The 22,096-nt window shown below is 39.4% G+C and overlaps 1 protein-coding gene across 1 annotated transcript in view; it reads left to right on the top strand.

Moving 5' to 3' along the window:
- Nucleotides 1-22,096, top strand: part of FBN2 (fibrillin 2) — a 264,006-nt gene that overhangs the window by 230,447 nt on the left and 11,463 nt on the right. The window contains exons 49-61 of the mRNA XM_037138205.2: nt 794-919; nt 1,612-1,764; nt 2,535-2,600; nt 2,902-3,027; nt 3,548-3,667; nt 4,596-4,718; nt 5,194-5,325; nt 15,756-15,881; nt 17,219-17,425; nt 18,331-18,456; nt 20,117-20,239; nt 21,128-21,244; nt 21,858-21,986. Coding sequence (XP_036994100.2) covers nt 794-919; nt 1,612-1,764; nt 2,535-2,600; nt 2,902-3,027; nt 3,548-3,667; nt 4,596-4,718; nt 5,194-5,325; nt 15,756-15,881; nt 17,219-17,425; nt 18,331-18,456; nt 20,117-20,239; nt 21,128-21,244; nt 21,858-21,986 — 1,674 coding nt within the window. The remainder of the gene's footprint in view (nt 1-793; nt 920-1,611; nt 1,765-2,534; nt 2,601-2,901; nt 3,028-3,547; nt 3,668-4,595; nt 4,719-5,193; nt 5,326-15,755; nt 15,882-17,218; nt 17,426-18,330; nt 18,457-20,116; nt 20,240-21,127; nt 21,245-21,857; nt 21,987-22,096) is intronic.

The following is a 22,096-nucleotide window of genomic DNA, read 5'->3' as shown; positions in this document are numbered from 1 at the left end:
ATGTCCTCAGGGAGCTTGCATCCTAATGTGCCTGGAACTGTGTAATGTTCCTTCACTTAGATAAAATAACCCTTTAAATAAGCACCTCCAACAAAATATGCCAAACATCACTGGTAAGGAATTCTTGTTTATTTTAAGGAACCATTCTGGGAAGAGGTGAGAGTGATAAAATTTTCCAAATACATCGCAGTCCTCCTAGTTCCATAGGCACAGATTTTCAAATAGACGTGTGTTTCAGAAAGACAGCCCTGATGGTGGTGTGGAGAGAAGAGAGGAAGATGCTGCAGTCGGTTAGGAGACTTACAGTAATCCCAGTGACAAATGATGTTGAATTTGAATGTACAGAGGGGGTCGAATTGATAGGTCACATGCTTTTTGCATATGGAGGTTAAATGGTCAGGTTGAAGAATAAAGGTGACTCCAGGGTCCCAGTTTAGGATGCTGAGAGGAGCATCAGAGAAGGGACCAGTTGAGCTTGCGATGTTCCTAAGGCATTGATGGAACTGGTCATGTCAGACAGGCAGATGGGCATACATACACGCCTAGAGGTCAAGTGCAGGGAGCTGGAGATCGCCATGTGGGCATCTGGGCCATATGGTGGGTTGAAACTGGACTTTTAAGCAAGAATAGTTTACTTTTAAAGAATAAGTAAAATATTTACATAATGTCATCTCTTGTTTCATGTTAAATACCCAATGGCTAGTAGACTGTTGCAGTATGAACAAATTATTTCTTTTGAAATGTTGAACAGAGTACCGATTTGATTAAAGTAATGAATTCTGCTGTTCTGCAGATATAAACGAATGTGATGAAGATCCCAACATCTGTCTTTTTGGTTCCTGCACCAACACTCCTGGGGGCTTCCAGTGCATCTGCCCCCCCGGCTTTGTGCTGTCTGATAACGGACGCAGATGCTTTGGTGAGCTTTGAAGTGACTGCTCTGTCATAACTCACCCTCAGAAACTTCAGAGTTGGACAGTGCATCGTTACACTAGTATTTGTCACTACAAAGTACATGTGCATGGCAAATACATCATCTGTAAGTTAAAAATGCCTGTGAACCCCTGTCCCCACAGCACAGTTACTTTAAAAGACTGTAGGTCTGAGAAGTATATACACTGGACAAATTTTAAGGTACTTTCAATTATTGGCTGTTTCTATGTATTTAAAAAATTTCACGCTGAAGGAAAAATTCTTGTTTCACTCTTTTATTTTGTTGACATAGATTGATTTGTACATTCCTATATGAATTGTTTTTTATGCGATTTAACTAACTGAAAGTTACTTACATCGTCTTTTTAGGCAACCATGTAATGGTGGAAAAAGATCTGGAAATCATTATAATATTGAGCATAATTTCTCAAATTTCCCAAGCACATTATAAAAATATTTTAATCATTTTAAGTAATTAAATAAAATTTTATAGGCAAGTCAACTGAAACTGGCAAACAAAATCAGCAATTGAGGATTTCCAGACCTTTTAACTGCTAATCTGATCTGCATATGTTCACCCCATGTGAAATGTTCCGTCAGAAACAGAGTTTCTGTGCAAGTCGTTCCATCTTTTGAAGTGACCAGTTAGGAGGGCTGTGCTTTTGCTTTCTTGAACAGACACTCGCCAGAGCTTCTGCTTCACGAACTTTGAAAATGGAAAGTGTTCTGTACCCAAAGCTTTCAACACCACAAAGGCAAAATGCTGCTGCAGTAAGATGCCAGGAGAGGGCTGGGGGGACCCCTGCGAGCTGTGCCCCAAAGACGATGAAGGTGAGAGCAACGGCAGAAAACACCGCTTTGCACTGGTTTTGGAATTTTGGTTAGATGTGGGTCTGTCTGTATAATTTATGAATATTTTAAAGGTGAAATTACTCCATCACATACAAACTCGAAGGGTTCACTGAGCAACCTAGTCTGAGGGACTTCTTTCAACCTCTGTGTTCAACACATGTTAGCACTGGTAGTCACTCTGTTGTGGGGAGAAACACTTCCCCACCCCCCAAGGTTAGCATTACTTGATTTCAAAGAAAATCTGAGAGGTGCAAGCAGGGGGTGAAATTGCACCCCAGGTTGCTGCGGAAGCCCCGAGTGTGTGTGTAGTATCACAGCCTGGGGCTCTCAGGGTCCCTGCAGAGTGCCAAGGCCGTTGGCTGGAGGAGACCAAGAGCCTCCAGGTCTTGTTAACACAGCCGCTGAACTGCAGGGCAGTTCCCAGCAACCTAGGAACTGGTGTGGCCTCTGTAAGAAGTGGCAGAGAGGGCTCTTCAGCTGCTCAGCGATAAGGGAGCAAACAGGTAGAATTAGTAACCCTCAGCAGGTACCACCCTGGAAGGAGCTGGGCGAGCTCAGGTGACCTTCTCCAAACATGCTCAGTGCAGCTTTTAAAATACATCGCAAAAATAATATAAAAGGCTCTTGTTAAAAACAGGTTTGTAAAGGAAAAAGAAATCTAATTTGCATGTGTATTATTTGTGAGTTTTTAGGTCCTCTGATAGTTGAGAATCTTCAATAATGGAGAATTTGTGTTTTTTTCTCTGTAGTAGCATTCCAGGATTTGTGTCCTTATGGCCATGGAACCGTTCCTAGTCTTCATGATACCCGCGAAGGTGTGGCTTGTTATATTTTCCTCCTGTAGTCTTCCTTTATATGAGTATATTGTTCTACCTTTATTTTATAAAGCATGCTAATTTTACTGTATGTATTTAGTACGTTGTATTCAGTGTACATATACAATATTTATTATATATCATATGCATACACTTACCATAAGACTGTTGTGGTAGATACATCATATATTTCTCAGATAGAAGAAATGTTTATATGGTTTAAAAATTGTAAATCTTTTGAATCCACAGCTTTGGCATATGTTTTTATATGAGGGAGTTTACAGGCAGTTCTGTGTTTCAGATGTCAATGAATGTCTCGAGAGCCCAGGCATCTGCTCAAATGGTCAGTGCATCAACACAGACGGGTCTTTTCGCTGTGAATGCCCAATGGGTTACAACCTTGACTACACTGGAGTGCGCTGTGTGGGTGAGTGTCGACTCCGCATTCATTAAAGTTCTGTTTTATGTCTCATATTCAGCAAAAGGTTTCTCAGGCACCCTGGGTGGTGGTGGGATTTGGTAGCTAGTAACTGCACTTTCCCATCCTGCATTTTCCAGTAGGCCTGGTTTATGTGACGATAGAGAGATTTGCCCAACCTCTGCCTTCAACCAAAATATACAAACTCTGATGTGTCTAGAGATTTCTAATTGCCAAAACCACGAACTGGGAAAGAGATCCATTTTACTTTACGACTTTCCATGCCTGCTCTTGGAGCAGAAAACCAGGGCCCTCTTTGGGTTTGGGAGTTCTGAATCAAGCACAGCTGGCCTGCTCCTTCAGGGTCCTCTGCACTTCACAAAGGCCAGCCTGCTGAGGCTGAGGGAGGTGGAGGGCAAGAGTCTGGTGTGCCCTGCACAGATCCTGGTAATGCGTGAGGCCAGGTGGATGTTCACGGGTGTGCTTCGATTACTAAGACTTCTCCAAGCACTTTGATACTCTTTTTCAGATACTGACGAATGTTCAATAGGCAATCCGTGTGGAAATGGCACATGCACCAATGTTATTGGGAGTTTTGAGTGCAATTGCAATGAAGGCTTTGAGCCAGGGCCCATGATGAATTGTGAAGGCAAGTGATACTTCCTTATTATTTCTTCTTGATATAGAAAGCGATGCTTAATGTCTCAGCTTTTATTTATATTGTTCTGATATTCAGTTGATGATTATATTAATCACAAATACATTTTCCTTTACTTCAAGGAAAGTTACAATAGTGCCCTTGTCTGATCACTCCAGCATCTGGGTCATCTCCAAGTTCACATCCATTGGTTGTCTTTTCCCTTGAGACTGGTCACATTTTCCTGGCTCCTCCTTACATTGCTTAATTTTGGATTGTACCCTGGATATTGTGAATGATATCTTCTGGAATCAGTTATATTACTTCTAAGAATGTGAATGCAGTTAACTCAAGTGAAAATGAAAGCTGACCGATCTGCGGGAGACAGTGGTTCCGATTTCAGTTTTGCTCCGTGAGCCTTAGCGGTTAGCCTGTTTGATTTTCCCCACATGCATGGTTAAGTCAGCTGCTTGGGCTGGCTGTATGCAAAGAAAAAAAAATACTGTTTTTTCATCTCTGGCCCTCGGCTTTTTCGGGGTCTCCTGTCACTCTTCAGCAACTTTGTTTGCCCCAAGGCTCCTTCCACAGAAGCTGAAAAGTTTCTATTGAAGATTTAGCTGCCAGGTGCTGCCACTGCCCGGACTGGGTAATTCCAGGAAAAAAAGAAAAAAGAACTTATTCCTTGATGGTTATTTGCTGAGTTTCAAGTCATTACTAACATGTTTTCTGGGTAGTAGTTTTTGTATTTTTTCACAAGTTACAGTTCATTATTTGTTCGAGGATGAACTTGTTGGGTATCCGGTTCTCCACATGGGAACTGGAAGTTAGATTATCCCATTGCTTTCTGTGTAACTTGCAAGCAAATGCATCAGTGTTTCTTCATGCAAATAATTAGAACCCTAGGCTAAGTGCATCCATGGCTGCCTGTTTCTTTGCTCAGATATCAATGAGTGTGCCCAGAACCCTCTGCTGTGTGCTTTCCGCTGCATGAACACCTTCGGATCCTACGAATGCACATGCCCAGTTGGCTATGCGCTCAGGGAAGACCAGAAGATGTGCAAAGGTAAGGCCACAAGCAAGGGCGTGGTTAGAACTTTACTTGCCATGCTGGGAACATATTTTAATGATTTTGTATTTCTCAGCTATCTTCTTCCAGAGCTTTACAGAAATGTCTGTGACAGCATTTCACTGGTAGGTTTCCATACCTAGATAACAAGACACTTGATGGTCTGTCTGTTCAGTCAGGTCAGAGATAGGATGGGTTGAGGAGCTCACCAGTGGTCACTCACTCTTGCGCTCTTATTACAGCAAAGATTCCCTTTTCCTGGACTTCTTACCATTAGAACCAAAGCTGAAACTTATAAATCTAGAATATAGCCAGCAGCCCAGAAAGACGGGACTCTTCCTTTCTGTGTCACATGTATGATTACATTTTTGGACCCCAAAACCAAAAATATGACTTAAAGCTGCTGAACAATAGCCCGTTCCTGAGACTTTCCTATTTTAATATTTGTTCTATTTAAAAAAAAACGGTATAGACCTGGATGAATGTGCTGAAGGACTACATGACTGTGAATCCAGAGGCATGATGTGTAAGAATCTGATCGGCACGTTCATGTGCATCTGCCCACCTGGGATGACCCGACGGCCTGATGGAGAAGGCTGCGTAGGTAAGGCTGCAAGGGATGATGTCACTTACTTAATACTTCTATGCCAAGACGGATTTATGGCACTATCCCAAATCATCTTAACTGCTAGATTTCCTCCATGACAGGGTCCGTGCCAGTATCACAGGCTCTGGGTACTGCAATGGCCATGAGGTCTGCCCTAGCATATGGGCCCTCTTGTTTTTCATCATTCTGTGTCCTGTAAATCTAAAACACTAGATTTAGAAGTGTCGAAAACGCCTCGAAACAATTATGTTTATGGGGCAAAATAAAAGTACGAGTTAATGTGTTCTCTCTCTCTTTTTAATCATGCCATGAGTGAGGAGTGTGAAGAGGCAGATAATCTCCAGAACCCCATTACAGGCTAGATATCTCTGTGACCTTGGCCATAATTTTTAACATATTTGAACTTCAGCTAATTTGTCTATAAAGGGAGGAGGTAGGGCTGGATCCCTAAGCTGACGTCAGGAGTTTAAAATGTTTTGATTTTGCAATGCAAGCCAAAGTCTCCTGCCGTGTAAGCTGGTCCTGGCCACTGCATCCATTGTCTCAGCACTTCTTCCCAAAAGTGTCGTCACCTGGGACACTGCAGCTCCTTCACAGTCTTCCTGCTCCTTGAGAACAGGGGCTCCCCTCCTTTAATTAAGAAACTGCTGCCTACTCCTAACCTCTAGTACCTAGAAAAAATGTGGGTAGTTTTGGAAAAATATTTGGAGATCATTAATAATTTTTTATTTGGGGGAAAAACCCAAATCAGATTTCTTTAAAGTGTACCTGTTAGTGATTGCATGCAAATGGACACTGTAGATCCCATTGGAAGATGGAAAAGTTCTAAAACTAGTTTGCAATGACTGTACAGCACTGTAATTTACTAAAAATCATTACTTCACACTGAAAATGTGCATATTATATAGCATCTAAATCATACCTCAATAAAGCTGTTTCAAAAATGAATCTGTCACAGGAGAGGAAATACAAGAACGTTCACTGCACTTTTCCTTATATCAATAACAACAACAACAAAAAAGGCAACAACCTCAATGCCGGTCACGGGAGCACAGCCGAATAAATGTGGCATATCCATGCTGTGAAGTGAATGAAGTCTAATAAATGGAAAATTTTTACTAAGGTCATTAAATTTCAATGCAAATGCCACAGAATACTTTCTGGAGAAGGCTTCATTTTAACAATGACATAATAAAATGTGTTACTTCATTCTCATCCCCTAAAGGTTTTAGAACGATGACAGGGGAAGGAGAGAACAGTCTCAGATTAAGTGAAGAAGTGGTCCCAATTACAGACTCTGAAAAATATCCTTGAAATAATATAAAATTTCAAACAAAAACACAGATGTTCAGTGGCATAGTGTTTCTTTAAGCTTTGGCAGAATATAGATATTGCTAGAAGTACCATATTTTGCCGTGTGTAATGTACACTAATGTACACTTTTTGCTGGAATTTTTGAGGGAAAAATAAGGAGGTACATTATACGTGGGCATAATGATTACATGGCATGGGCATAATAATCCCATGTATGATGTGCACAAAAACACGGTACACATTATACATGGCAAAATATAGTAACTGCCCCAATTTTTAAAGTTTACCCAGCAATCTTTGAATAGGAGATAAAGCACATGGCGAGTGTGTACATCCCAAGGACAAAGAGCATAACAGATTTGGGGAGAGAGCGTTCAGACAACAAACCTGAACGGAAACTGTTGATTATGCCCGATTCAGAGCTGGCGATTTTCTTCTACATTATTTTTCAACAAATAGCTGGACTGGAGAAAATTGTTCAAAGATGAATAATTACACAAGATTGTGACTAATGTATATATTCTGGGGCAGTTTGGGGTGGGGAGAAGGAAAATAAATAAGAGATAGACTAAGACACCCCAGGAAGCAGAAGAGTTTAGAAAAATAGTTTTAATGACTAAAGGATATCAGTAAAATTCAAATAGAAGACATCAAAAAAAGAAGGTGAAACAATATCAAGAAATAATGGTCTAGCAGAGTCTAGGAAAGAAAGAAAGCTACCACAGAAATTAATGTCATATTGGAAGGAGTAAAAAATAGAGAGGTATGTCAGTGCAGTTAGTAATGCGATATGGAAGTGATTAATAAGAAGACAACAGAGGTGGAAGACAGAGTCAATGTACACATAAATGAAGTCCCTGAAAAAAAAAAAGAAAGCTAAACAAATATAGGAAAAATGTTTAAATATATTTATTTGTAGAAAAATACTTTTTTTCTAATACTGTATTTATTTCTTTTTAGAGAGAGGGGAAAGGAGGGAGAAAGAAAGGGAGAGAAACATGAATGTGAGAGAAACATCAATAGATTGCCTCTCATATGCACCCTGACCAGGGACCTAATCCGAACCTAGGCATGTGCCCTGGCTAGGAATTGGACCAGTGACCTACGACTTGCAGGATGACACCCAACCAACTGAGCCACACTGGTCAGGGCATAGAAGAAATTTTTGTAGAAAATATTTAAACTTGCACATCAGAAGAGTACACCGCTCCATGAAAAACTATTGCAGATTAGTCATTCATTTACTGAATTATTTATTGAATATCTGCTATGTTTGTGGTTCTAGGGATATCATTATAAACTAGAGGGACAAGTTTTCCTTCCTCCTATCCCCACCCATTCTCAAGCGGTTTATGGTGTAGTCAGGGAGAAGCATTCATCAGACAAATAAAGAAATAACTTGATAATCTCCTACAGTGGTAAATCTTTTTGAGAAAATAAGATTTAATAATTGAGTGGGAACTACTGTATTTTGCTGTGTATAACAAGTACTCAGGCTTTTGGTCCAAACTTTGAGGGAAAAAAAAAACCCCGTCATTTTAATTTTTTAATTCAATTGTTAATTTATTTATATTTGGATACTCATTTTTGTATTACAAAGGAATTTTTGCATTTATTTTTGAACATACAGATATCATTATTGCTTTCTAGAGTTACACTTTTAACACATAAGCATAAATAACGAAAACATTTACACAGGAATGGAATTAGTACTACCCATGTGTAACACTCATCCTTATTTTTCCCTCAAAATTTTGGGCAAAAAGTGCATGTTTTACACAGCAAAATATGGTACTTTAGAGAACACTTTTTTGAAAGATTTTATTTATTTTTAGAGAGAGGAGAAGAGAGGAAGAGAAACATCAGTGTGTAGTTGCCTCTCGCCCTCCCCCTACTGGGGACCTGGCCCACAACCCAGGCATGTGCCCTGACTAGGCATCAAATCAGTGACCCTTTGGTTTGCAGGCCAGCACTCAATCCACTGAGCCACACCAGCCAGGGCTGCCATTAAGCATTTATTTTAGAATACGCTTTTAAGGAAGGCATCTCTGATGAAGTGACATTTGAACTGGGAACTAGAAAGGAAAAATAAGGAAATAGCAAGAACAAAGACCCTTAAGCAGGAATGAAAGCCAGTGTAGCTAATGTTTCTGCCAGGAGAGTGGCATGAGGTAGGGAGGGCTTTTCAGGCCACGGTAAGTACTGAGCACATTGTGCTGAGTGCATTGTGGCGGAGTGTGCACCCTGAAGATGGATGGTGAATGTGAGAAATCCAGTTTCATATCTACTAGCTCTGTGACCTAGAAGGGCAAGCTGTCTTCCCGTGTGCCTCAAATTTCTCATCTAAAAACAAACAGGAATGATGAGATCACTTACCTCAGAAGATTATTGGAAGCATTAAATTAGGGAATTCATGTAAAAATCCTTAGAACAGTGCTTGAAATATAGTAAAATTTCAGTTAAGTGAGAGTTTTTATTGTTCTCTAATTTATGTTTGAAAAGATTTCTGAGTGCCTTGTAGATAACACATTGTAAGGGTGAGCAGAAGCAGGATTTATCTGGCTATTTTAATCATCCAGATGAGAGACAAAGGGGGCTCGGATATAAGCCATAGCAGTGAAGAAATGTGGGGAAATGGACAGATTCAAATATACTTTGGAGATAATTAACAGAACTAGCTGATGGATTGATTGGATATTGTGGATTAAGGAAGAGGTACAAACGATGAGTCCTAGGGCTTTTACTGGGATAATTGATTGGGTAACTGATGATAAGGGTAAGACTGAAAGAAACGGCTGTGATTCTGGGCACAGAAGAATAAAGTTCTGTTTTGACCATGTTAAGTGTCAGATACATACTAGATTTGCAGTGGTAACATCAAGTGGGCTAAACTACAGCTTGCAGGCAAACAGGTAGTGTTTTAAAAATCATAAGATAGGGTGAGAACACTGAGAGAGAACAGAGTAGAAGAAGCAGTGACTGAGCTCTGGGTACCACACTATTTAGAGTGATTAAAAATATTTAGTAGACTAAAACTAAGGAGCCACGAGACAGGAAGTTCTCCAAGTCATTGTGAAGTCATAAGAGTTACAAGAATGGATTATTCAGACATTTAGAGAGTAGTCACTTGTGTATAATGGTGCTGAGGTATAGAATAAGATATAGAAAGAGAAGTAATTAGATTTGGTGACCTCTTCAGGAATAGTTTCCATGTTGCGGTAGAGCACATGGGTTACAAAAAGAATTAAAGATTAGGAAGTGGAAATGAAAACCATAGACCATTCTTTCAAGAAATTTGTGTGGAACCACAATAGCCAGCACAATCTTGAGAAAGAAGAACAAAGCTGGAGGCATAATGCTTCCTGACTTAAAACAATATATACAACTATAGTACAATTATAGTATAGATAAAATGTTAGGGTGTTGGCATAAAAACACACATGGGTCAATTTGGGTGAGACTAGAGAACTCAGAAATAAACCTGTGGTCAATTCATGTTTGACAAAGGAGCCAAGAATATACTATAGGGAAACATAGTCTCTTGAATAAATAGAGCTGAGAAAATTGGACAGCCACATGCAAAACAGAGTGAAACTGGACAACTAACTTACACCATACACAAACATCAACTCAAAATGGATTGCATACTAGAAAGTAAGACCTAAAACCATAAAACTTCTGAAATAAAACATTGGGTGGTAAGCTCCTTGGCATTGGTCTTGGCAATGATTTTGTTTTTAACGGCAAAAACAAAAGCAAAAACAAAAAGTAGGACTATATCAAACTAAAAATCTTCTGAGGAAAGGAAAGCATCAATAAAAAGAAAAGGCAACCTATGGAATGGAAGACAATATTTGCTAACCACAGAACTGGTGAGAGTTAATATCCAAGTGACTCATACAACTCAATAGTAAGTAGTAATAATATAATAACTGGATTTTAAAATGGGCAAAGGATCTAAATAAGCATTTTTGCAAAGAAAATATACACTGGTGAACAGGTATATGAAAAAGTACTCAACATCACTAATCATGAGGTAAGTGGGGTGGAGGGGAACCAATAATGAGATCTCACACCTGTTAGGATGGCTGTTATAACAGGGATGAGACAAGTGTTGACCAGGATGTGGAGAAAAGAGAAGAATCCTTGGGCACTGCTGGTGGAAATGTAAATTGGTGCAACCACTATGTACATTCTTAAGAAATTAAAAATAGAACTACCAACTAACCATTCCCCTTCTGGATATATATCCAATGGAAGCAAAACCATTATCTCAAAAAGATATCTGTACTTTTGTGTTCATTGTATGATTATTTATAATAGTCAAGGTATGGAAGCATTCTAAGTGTCTGGTGGGTAAATGAATCAAAAATATGATCTGTACATACATGTATATGATATATATACATATCATACATATATACACATTACATATATAGTGAAATACTATTCAGCCTTTAAAAATAAGGAAATAATGTTATTTGTAACAACATGGGTGAACCTGGAGGGCATTGTGCTAAGTGAAATAAGCTGGGGAAAGGCAAATACTGCATCGTATCACTTATATGTGGAATCTTCAAAAATGGAAAAAAGAACTCTGGTCAAGATGGCATCATAGGCAGACATGGCTTCTTACCTCTTTGCACAACCACATAAAAGTTCTAACTAAAATATAAAACAACCATCACTCAGAACTATCAGAAATCGAGTTGAATGGAAGTTTGACAACTATGAAATTAAAGAAACTGTATCCATCCAGACTGGTAGAAAGGGCAGAGATGTGGAACAGGCTGATCCCTCACCCACATGTGGTGGATAAAAATTTGGGAGGGGTATCTCAGGAGCGAGGAGTCCCAGCCCTACACCAGGATGCCCAGCCCAGGGTTTCAGTGCCAGGAAGATAGATACCCACAACTTCTGTCTGCAAAAACCAGCAGGGACTGAGTCAGTGGAAGGAACTGCTATAGCCTTAAGCAGTTCTTCTTGAAGAACCCACACATGGACTCACCTACTCAGACTCACTCCCTATGAGATCCAGCATAGAGGTAGCAGCTTGAAAGTTACCAGTGGGAGAAGCTGAAGTATCTGGCACCAAGGCAACCAGAAACCATTGTGCCTTTTCTAAACCCTCCCCCTACAGAACCACAGAGCCAGCAAGCTGGTGCTATATCTGACACTCCATCAACCTAGTTAACATTGTTGGGCCACCTTGGAGATCCCTAGACACTCCACCCCACCCAACCTATGGACCCATTGAAGGTGCTTTTCCATATGAATCGCTGGTGTTGGTTCATGCTTCACAAATTCCTAAATCCTTTCAAACAGACAATAACTGGCCTCAGTGAGCCCCAGGCCCAGCACTAGCAGCGGCCAGCCTAGATTCACAGCTTGGCTTCACTTGGGGATCTCCAAGCCCAGCACAAGCAGCAGCCATCACAGATTGCTGTATAGCTCAGGCAAAATGGCCTTGGAAAAACACAGGTGGGGGCTGACCTTGGCCTGTACCACCTAGGAAAGCCCAGGGCCAACTCACCCAGTGGACAACCATAAACCATATCAGAGCACCACCACCCTGCCCCTGCACAGCTGATCCTCCACAGAGGGTAGAGGTTAGTGGTAAGGGGTAACAGGCGACTGGCCTGGGTAAATTCTACCCATTGATCTGCCAACAACAACCAAGGTTCAACTACAAGAGAAGGGTGTACTCAGCCTACACGAAGGGTGTACCTCAACTGCCCAGCTTGGGTGATAGGGGAGGCTGTGCTGCTGGACTCTACAGGACACCTACTATATTAAGCCATGCTACCAAGACAGGGAGTCAAAGCAGCTCTACTTAATACATAGAAACAAACGCAGGGAGGCTGCTAAAAGAAGGAGACAAAGAAACATGGCCCAAATGAAAGAATGAAATTCCAGAAAAAGAACTAAATAAAATGGAAATAAGCAATCTATTAGATGCATAGTTTAAAACACTGGTTATAAAGATGCCCCAGGAAGTTAATAAGGACCTCAGCAGCATAAAAAAAGATCCAATCAGAAAAAAAGGATGCACTAATTGAGATATAGAACAATTTACAGGGAAACAATACTAAAGTGGAGGAAGCCAACAATCAAATCAATGATTTGGAACATAAAGAATCAAGCAACCAAGCAGAACAAGAAGAAAAAAGAACCCCCAATAATGAGGGTAGTATAAGCAGCCTCTGGGACAACTTCAAGAGGTCCAACATTCACACCATAGGGGTGCCAGAAGGAGAAGAAAAAGAGCAAGAAATTGAAAACCTATTTGAAAAAATGATGAAAGAAAACCTAATTTGGTAAAAGAAATAGACATGCAGGTTCAGGAAGCACAGACAGTCCCAAACAAGATGCACATAAAGAGGCACATTCCAATACACATCATAATTAAAATGCCAAAGGTTAAAGATAAAGAGAGAATTTTAAAAGCAGCAAGAGAAAAGAAGTTAGTTACCTACAAGGAAGTTCCCATAAGACTGACAGTTGATTTCATCAAAAGAAACTTTGCAGGCTAAAAGAGATTGGCAAGAAATATTCAAAGTCATGAAAAGCAGAGATCTACACCTCAGACTGCTCTACCCAGCAAAGATATCATTTAAAATCACAGGGCAGATAAAGAGTTTCCCAGACAAGAAAAAACAAAAAGAGTTCATCATTACCAAACCATTATTATATGAAATGTTAAAGGGACTTATTTAAGAAAAAGAAGATTAAAACTATGAACAATAAAATGGCAAAAAAATACAAATCTATCAGCAGTTGAATAGAAAATAAACTAAGCATATGAGAGGAACAAAGACAGAACCATCAGCCATCAGAGTTTTGATGGTTGCCAAATGGGAGGAGGATGTGGGAGAATGGGTGAAGAGGTGAGGGGATTAAGAAGTACAAATAAGTAGCTACAGAACAGCCATGGGAGTGTAAAGTACAGGAAATGGAGCAACCAAAGAACTTATACACATGGCTCATGGACATGCACAATGGTGGGGGGATTGTCTGAGGGAGTGGGGGGTACTGGGTGGAGAGGGGACCAAAAGGGGGAAAATCAGGACAACTGTAATAGCATAATCAATAAAATAATTTTTGGAAAAAAGTTGAACTCAGAGAAACAGAATGTTAAAGTGGTTTCCTGTGGGGCAGGGGCTGGGAAAATAGGGCCAGGTTGGTAAAAGGGTACAAATTTGCAGTTACAAGATGAATAAAGTCGGAGGATCTGATGTACAACATAGTAATTATAGTTGGTAACACTGTGTGATGTAATTGAAGTTTGCTAAGAGAGTAGAAATTAAATATTCTCACACACAAAAAAGTAAATATGTGAGTTAATGCATGTGTCAATTAACTCTATGGGAAGAATCCTTGCACAAGGTGTGTGTATCACGTACACTCTAAATATCTGGCAGTTTCATTTGTCAATTATACTTCAGTGAAGCTGTAATAAAATAAAATGAAATGGGAGTCAGTGAGTTGAACAGTGTGACTTAGAATGTTGAACATTATTCCACAAACCAAAAAAAGGTCTCTGGTTTGATTCCCGATCAGGATGCATGTCTTGATTGTGGGCCAGATCCCTGGTTGGGGCCATGCAAGAGGCTATCGACCAATGTTTCTCTCCCTCTCTTTCTCCCTCCCTTCCCCTCTCTCTAAAAATAAATTTTAAAAAATTGAAATGTTTTTTAAAAATGAGATTTTAAGAACTGAGCAGAAAAAAACTTTTTTTTTTGCCCTAAGGGGAACCAAAATGTGGCAGTAGCTGGAAGAGTAATGTTACTGAGAGATTTTTTTTTTAAGATGAAAGTCACTAGAAAATGTATGCTGAAGGAATGATTCATTGAAAAGAGGAGAATTGTGAAATACAGAGTACAAGTTCAAAGACTTGGACTTGAGAAAAACCAGAGATACTTCAGCTGTTGAAAAAGGACTAAAAATTGAAAGGGAGGGTACAGACAGGTAGGTAGTTTATTATGGAGAGGTGAAGGATCTTAATATGTGACAGTCGTTTTAGAAAATGGGAGTGTAGACACACTAGGAAGTACAGTGGGATTGCCAAGGGAGTAGCAGTACCCATCTGAGAGTTGAGCGGGGACAGACTGTGGGAGCAGGGGCGGGGTGGGCTGGATGGAGGAGGGCAAAGGATGGGGGGTTGGGACAACTGTAGTAGAAAAAAACAAGAATATATAGTAAGCAAGGGGCAATAGCATGGTAAATATAAAACAATAATATAAAAAGGAAGGTAAGATACAAACACACCAGTAATCATAATAAATAGTTGAAATTGCTGGTTAACAATAAATGTACATATAAAAATTTTAAAACATCTACATTGGTGCTTTGTTACAAGAAATATACCAAATCAAAATGTGAGACAGGTTGAAAATAAAGGAATTGCCCTGGCCAGTGTGACTTGGTGGATTGAGTGCCAGCCTGCAAACCAAAGAGTTGCAGGTTCAATTCCCAGTCAGGGCACATGCTTGGGTTGCGGGCCAGGTCCCCAGTAGGGGGTGTGCAAGAGGCAACCACACATTGATATTTCTCTCCCTCTCTTTCTCCCTCTCTTCCCCTCTGTCTAACTAAATAAATACATCTTTAAAAAAAAAAGGAATGGAACAAGATATTCAAGGCAACTACTAATAAAAAGAAAGCACATGCAAAATAAATTGGAGATTAAACTTATAAAGATCAGTAATTATTTAAAAACATTTAAGTAAACACCCTTCCCTAACATGTACCACCCCTGTGCCCCAAGCTTTTCTCTTGTATCACAAAAACTAGCATCCCCTTCCCCGAGATTCTTCTCCTTACCTGGTGTCTCAGGGCAAGTCTGTCCTCTTTGGGGGCCAATTTTCTAGTTCTTCATCAAACACCACCCCTTCCCTGTAAAGGAGGGGTCAGGGGGACAGGGAGGAAGAAAACACTTTGTTAAGAAAGAACCCACCTGGAAGAATGAGTCAAAGTTGAAAGTAAGTATTCACACATGAATCTCATCTTATTAGTATTTTGGTGAAGAAGTTTTAATAAGATATAATCCATTAGAAGAAAATTTTAAAGTATAAATTTCTAATCTGCTCATTATTCACATTTTTATTTTTCTAAAGATGAAAATGAATGCAGGACCAAGCCAGGAATCTGTGAAAATGGCCGTTGCGTTAACACAATTGGGAGCTACAGGTGTGAGTGTAATGAAGGATTTCAATCAAGTTCCTCAGGCACTGAATGCCTTGGTGAGTTGATATATGAGTCTGTTTTCCTTGGTAAATAAAACATCTGTTTTATGATGTCATCACAGAAGAGCTCCACTCATATATCCTAGTCTGCTGAACAAAGCTCCCAAACTGAGTAATCCACCTACCTCTTCCTCAAGATACACACCTATTAAATAATGACGTATGTGTCTGTGTGTACGTTGTTTGCACGTCTATGTGTAATATAAATAACCATATTAAATAGTCTTCCCAAAATTAATATTAATTAAAGTCTATGGAAAATGTGACTTTAGTAAAACTTACATCAGGGGATGATTTAATTCCAAAGGAAAATATTTGCGATGTGAGGTAAGCTCTGCTGTATTAATGATACTAAAGTAAAGGCCATATTTTAAAAATGCAATAAAGGCTAATTTTTATTTTATGGCACAGAAAAATGTTTTAGAAAATATTTTCTTGTGGAAAATATAAATCTCAGACATTGTGTTGTACTATAATGCATATATTATAAGCCTTTTTAGTTAATTATGGGCAGGTGTAAAAGTACGGAATAGTAAAACTTAAGGCAAACAAAGAGAAATAAGGTTACTCATCATTTGATTTGGTGTAAAAACAGAAACTTTCTACTACATCACATTTTTCTCAGAATGATGTCATCTGCTTCAAATCCTAGGAAATTGTTAGTCAAGAAAATATATTTTATTTTTTCTTGTCTTCAGTCTAGACTTTCACTAACCATCACCCTTTTGGGACATCAAAAAGATTACCTACATGGAAAGTGTGCTGTTTTTAGTGTATATTAACAGTTTCACTAGGATAGTTCATAAGGCCATAATAAAGATTTCCTTGCGTATCTACATCAAAAAAATCCCTTTGTACTAAAAAAATCTAATTAGTCTGTATGTTTGAACAGTCTTTTATATATAAAAAATGAGAGATTAGAACGAATATGTACCAAATTTATAACATAGTCTAGAATGCTTTTCAAAAACAAATCCTGATACTTGTTTGCTTATTTAAATAAAAAGAATTTAATTCGATTTTGCTTTTATTTGAATTCTACAAGAATGGTCATTTACTATCACTTAGTTCCTGGTGGATTAAATTTTAAAAATCTATTTCTGAACTCTTACTGTCACTTTTTGTCAAATTTAATAAACTGTCCCTATGGATCGAACACTCTATGAGCTTTTCCAGCAGAACATTATCATTGTTAAACTGCCTTAAACAGTGTGACTGTGCATATAAAAGAATATTGCTAAGGATAAAAGTACCGATTGTCCTATGTACTCTGAAGTTCGAGACGATGAAGTCAGTGAGTTCCATGATGCCTATTGACTCCGCTGTCCTTTCAGACAACCGGCAGGGACTCTGCTTTGCAGAGGTGTTGCAGACAATGTGTCAGATGGCGTCCAGCAGCCGCAATCTTGTCACCAAGTCAGAGTGCTGCTGCGATGGGGGACGAGGCTGGGGTCACCAGTGTGAACTTTGCCCACTTCCTGGAACTGCACAGTACAAAAAGCTATGTCCTCATGGCCCAGGATATACCACTGATGGGAGAGGTAAGGAAGTTCATGCATATTATCAATACTTTGAATTTCATTCAGATTAGTTGGAAGGAAAAGTAGACAAATTGATACAATAATGATAATCACTAAAATATTAGTACAGGTGTGTGCTTGTATATACATTTTGTTAATGCTTTCAAGACTTTAGAAGATGTGATCTTCATATGAAATCTAAGAGGTAGAACCATTTTAACAGATGAGGAAACTAAAGCAAAAGCTAAAGAGTAATTTTCCCAAATCACACTCTTTCTAAGGGTGGGACCCAGGGATGGAACATATGTGTCTGACCCCAAAGGCCATGCTTGTAACCCCAAAACTATACATACTTACATAAATGTTGCTTATTTATTTGAGTATGCACTGGAATTTATTTTGTTTGTAACCTATTTACAAACCTGCAACTCTCATAATTGATTAGTGGTTTCCACTTTTTTTGTGCAGCCAGTTAGTGTCCTGAAAAATATCATTTTCCTCTCTTATTATACAGGTTCTCACTCCCATGTCTGATTATTTGCTAATAAAATCCTTTAAAGACGAACTCGAGTGCAGATTTGAGGCCAATTCATGGGAAATTACCATAAATTCCAAATTAGTTGAACTTCGCAAAGGTAGTGTTCTAGATCCCTCTGAAGTAATTCATACTTGGATTGCAAAAAGAGCAAACTTAAACAGGGCTTTCAGCAGAGTCTTTATCTGTTTATCACTTCAGATTATTTTTCTATCCCTTTCGAGTGGCCGTTAGCCCGAAGGATGAAAAGGCTCTCGGCACCATTATGAATGTTGGTTTGTTAGTGACTTCATGTCACTTCCTTAATTTCTCTTGGTTTCTGACCAATTCTACCCTCAAACAAATATTAACTTCTATTTGTTTTTGGACTTGTTTTTGTTTTGGCCCACAGATATCGATGAATGCAAGGTGATGCCAAACCTCTGCACCAACGGCCAGTGCATCAACACCATGGGCTCGTTCCGGTGCTTCTGCAAGGTCGGCTACACCACAGATATCAGCGGCACCTCATGTGTAGGTAAGTAAGGCAAGGCATCGCCGCGTCTGGGAACTTGGCAACTGCTGTTTCCTACAAGTCACTTACCGTCGGTAGAGTATGTTTATTAAGGGGCCCTGCAATGTATACATTGTATTAAAATGATGCCACTTCTTTCAGTAACATGGTTCTTCATATCCTTGTAGTGATCCAAGGCCTTGTCCAATCATGTGGGACACAGAACTGTTCAGTTCATCAAAAAGTGTGTTTTGTCAGGGAACCACAAAAACTATTTAAAAAATTAACTTTCAGCATTTTAAATTGTCATTTAAGGTATATAAAAGACATTTGTCATTTTTTTGATAAAAGAGAAGGGCTTTGGTTGTAGATGTGTATATTTGCAGTATAAAGAGAGAATGCTTTGTGCGTGTTTCTCATTGCCGTTTTGCATAAAATATACCAAGTGAGCATCATCTAAAATTTCCAGTCACAAAGCAGTTTCAGTACAGAAAACCTAGTACATTTTGACAATCTTTCTTTCTGATTTTTTTGTTTCACCCACAATCATACTATCACAGTTCAGGGACAGGGATGATTTGCCTTTACTGAGTGTTTTCAACGTATTCAATTTTGTTTTCATTGAAGAAAAAAATCTTTTCTCCTTCATATTTCACCAACTTCACGTTGGTGAAGTGTTCACTACAGTACCTATTTCAATAACAAGCCCAGCTGACATAAAAAGGTCAAGAAAAACCAGACTGACTCATAGTAAACATTTGTCTTCCTTGGTTGGGCATGAAAGTAACAGAGAACAGGCCAGAATCATGAGCTTCCAGCAGCCCGTGGGCATCGATCACTGTGTCTTACGGAGGAAGTGGAGATTGTTTGCTATCAGTCACAGTCCTAGCAGAAAAAAGGGGGCATGATCAAGTGAGGGTAGTTTAAGGAGGCCTTAGCAGAGGGACTGTCTATACAGGTGTGGGCAGCATGTGCAGAAGCACAAGGGACAGTGCTGTGTTCTGAGGCTGTGCCACTCCTGGGCCCAAAGGAAGGAGGGAGAGGTTGCTGGAACCTGGAAGGAGAAAGTTGTGCACAGAGGGCTGCCGTGGGGAGGAGCTGTGAGCTCTGGTCCGAGGACTCAGTCAGCCACAGCCCGTCTTGTGGGGAGGGAGTCAAGGAGACAAGAACCAGCTAGAAGACAAGCCACAAAGAAACGGTCTCTTGGGCCCATGACCAGGGTGGACCAAGAGGAAGACTGGACCAGTAGGGGCAAATGGAAGATTTTCAGCACAGTCCAAGGACCCCACAAGATACTGAGGGGGAGTGGCAGCCTAGAGACTTTAAGAGAAATTCTGCTACATCCACATGTCCAAATTAAAATAAAATAAAATAAAATAAAACCTCTTAAGTTTATGGTGCCCAAATTGTAAAGCAAAGTACATTGATCTAAAGAATGGAGTGGGTTTTTTTGAGCCCAGTCAACTTTCAAGATACTATATTTGTCCAAGGTCCATAGATTGATCTACAAAGTAAATTAGTACATGCTCGAGTGAAAATTGTTCTTTGCATTATATCTCTCTGGCTGTTTCCATTTTAAGTTGATAAGGAAAAGCTAAAAAAATGACGTGAGAATATGGATGGAGGAGAGAAGCTGGTTGTTCCTTTTAACCAAGAATTTAATCTTCGCATCACTTTTTCTTAGATCTTGATGAATGTTCCCAGTCCCCCAAACCATGCAATTTCATCTGCAAGAACAGTGAGGGGAGTTACCAGTGTTCGTGTCCGCGGGGGTATGTCCTGCAAGAGGATGGGAAGACGTGCAAAGGTGAGTGAAGAGGCTGACATTTGCGACCCTTGTCTGTCTCTTTTCTTTCAGTTTCATGTGTAGCTCATCAGGGGTTATAACACGTGCACCTCCTTCATCAAAGCTCACCTTTGTAGTGACCACTGTGTTACTCATAGACGTTCTAATAAAGGACACATAGTAGGTAGGAGGCAGGCAGAATAAAACCCAGTTACAATGGTTCACTTTTGAACCATTGTAAAGTTGTATTTTTAAGCTTTAAAATAATGAGTAGTCTTGTTTATTTACATCTTATATTGCTTTGTAAATGAATTTAAATGTATTTTCACATCTTAAAGCACTAACCAAAGTTCTACTTTGAGTTTTCTGTTAGTACAGTCCAGATATTAATTCTGTTTATGAGTAGAATCACAAATGCTATGTTTTTGCTTTCTCTGGTATTTATGATGGTCTTTTTCATTTGGATCCCGAGAACTTAACTCAGTGTTTATGTTAAGGCCTTCATCAGTTTCCAGATTCTGTTTTATTTTTATTTAATCCCCTCCTTTAATAGGAATAAGTGACCAGCCATGTACTAATCTGTGCATTAAATGCAAAAATTACAACCTTCGGGTATTAACTTTGAGAACAGTTCATGGAAACCACAGTTATTCATTCATTCAGTTTCTTTAAGAAAACTTTGTGTGACATATCGCCTGTTATCCTATTATAGCAGCCCATAATATTTATGTCCTCAAGCATTTGAAAAGAAACTTCTTGTCATATGTGTGTTGAAGGCTATAAAGCTCCCAGCAAAAATAAAGATGAAATATTTCCAATAGAAAATACACATCTCCCGTGGCCTCGTGACAGAAGGTGCACTGCCAGATAACACTGCTCTGGTTCGCACGGGCTTCTCTCTCATTTCAGACCTCGACGAATGTCAAACCAAACAACACAATTGCCAGTTCCTCTGTGCCAACACCCTGGGAGGCTTCACCTGTAAATGTCCACCTGGTTTCACACAGCACCACACTGCGTGTATTGGTAAGACAAAGCTGCAAAGGGGAAATTTTACAGACTTTTGATAGATGTATAATACTTGTACTTACAATGGTAGAATAATGTCTCAGTACTTGTGGTTAGAACCAATCCCTCATAATTAATGGTCTAAAAATGTTGCTTGTATTTTCCCCTGAGGAACAACACTTAAAGGGAAAAGAGGCCTGGGTAGTCTGAGCACACACACAGTAGGTGTATTCTGAGCAGTGCCTTTGTATTGCATTCTAAATGTAACCACATGTGTTCACATAAAATGTGATTAAAGGTTCACTGTAATTGAGCTCATGCTAATGAACATGCTGGGTTTTTTATATTAAAAGGCACATATGTTAAGGGACCTTCAGTTGCATTGTGAACAACTATGTCCTCAGTCAACCCAAAATATGCTCTGATTTTACATCTCTTGAAATATCCCTTTTTTTGTTTTTACCACTTTTGTCTTTCATGTAACAGTGAACTCTGCCATACATTTCCCTAAAATGCTGTTTTCACGTTGTGGAACTTAAGCCTTCATATTTCACTTTTTACTTTGTGTGGTGGAATTTGGGTCATGCAGTAATTGGGAGGCTTGATCCCCTCCCCCATCACGTTTTGCTAGACAACAACGAATGTGGGTCTCAGCCTTCCCTCTGTGGAGCAAAGGGCATCTGCCAGAACACCCCTGGGAGTTTCAGCTGCGAATGCCAGAGAGGGTTCTCACTTGATGCCACTGGACTCAACTGTGAAGGTGAGTTGATTTGCACAAAAATCCTTAATCTAATACAGCACACTATTTTATTTTTACTTCCAAGCCAATAGATGAGAAAGTTTAATCATCTCAAAAGAAGACAAAGTATT

Source organism: Artibeus jamaicensis, unplaced genomic scaffold (genome assembly GCF_021234435.1).
Source record: "Artibeus jamaicensis isolate MK-2021 breed Jamaican fruit bat unplaced genomic scaffold, CSHL_Jam_final contig_402, whole genome shotgun sequence".
NCBI classification, from domain to species: domain Eukaryota; kingdom Metazoa; phylum Chordata; class Mammalia; order Chiroptera; family Phyllostomidae; genus Artibeus; species Artibeus jamaicensis.
The sequence above is the reverse complement of the archived record's forward strand: the minus strand, read 5'-3'. Positions and strand labels throughout refer to the sequence as shown.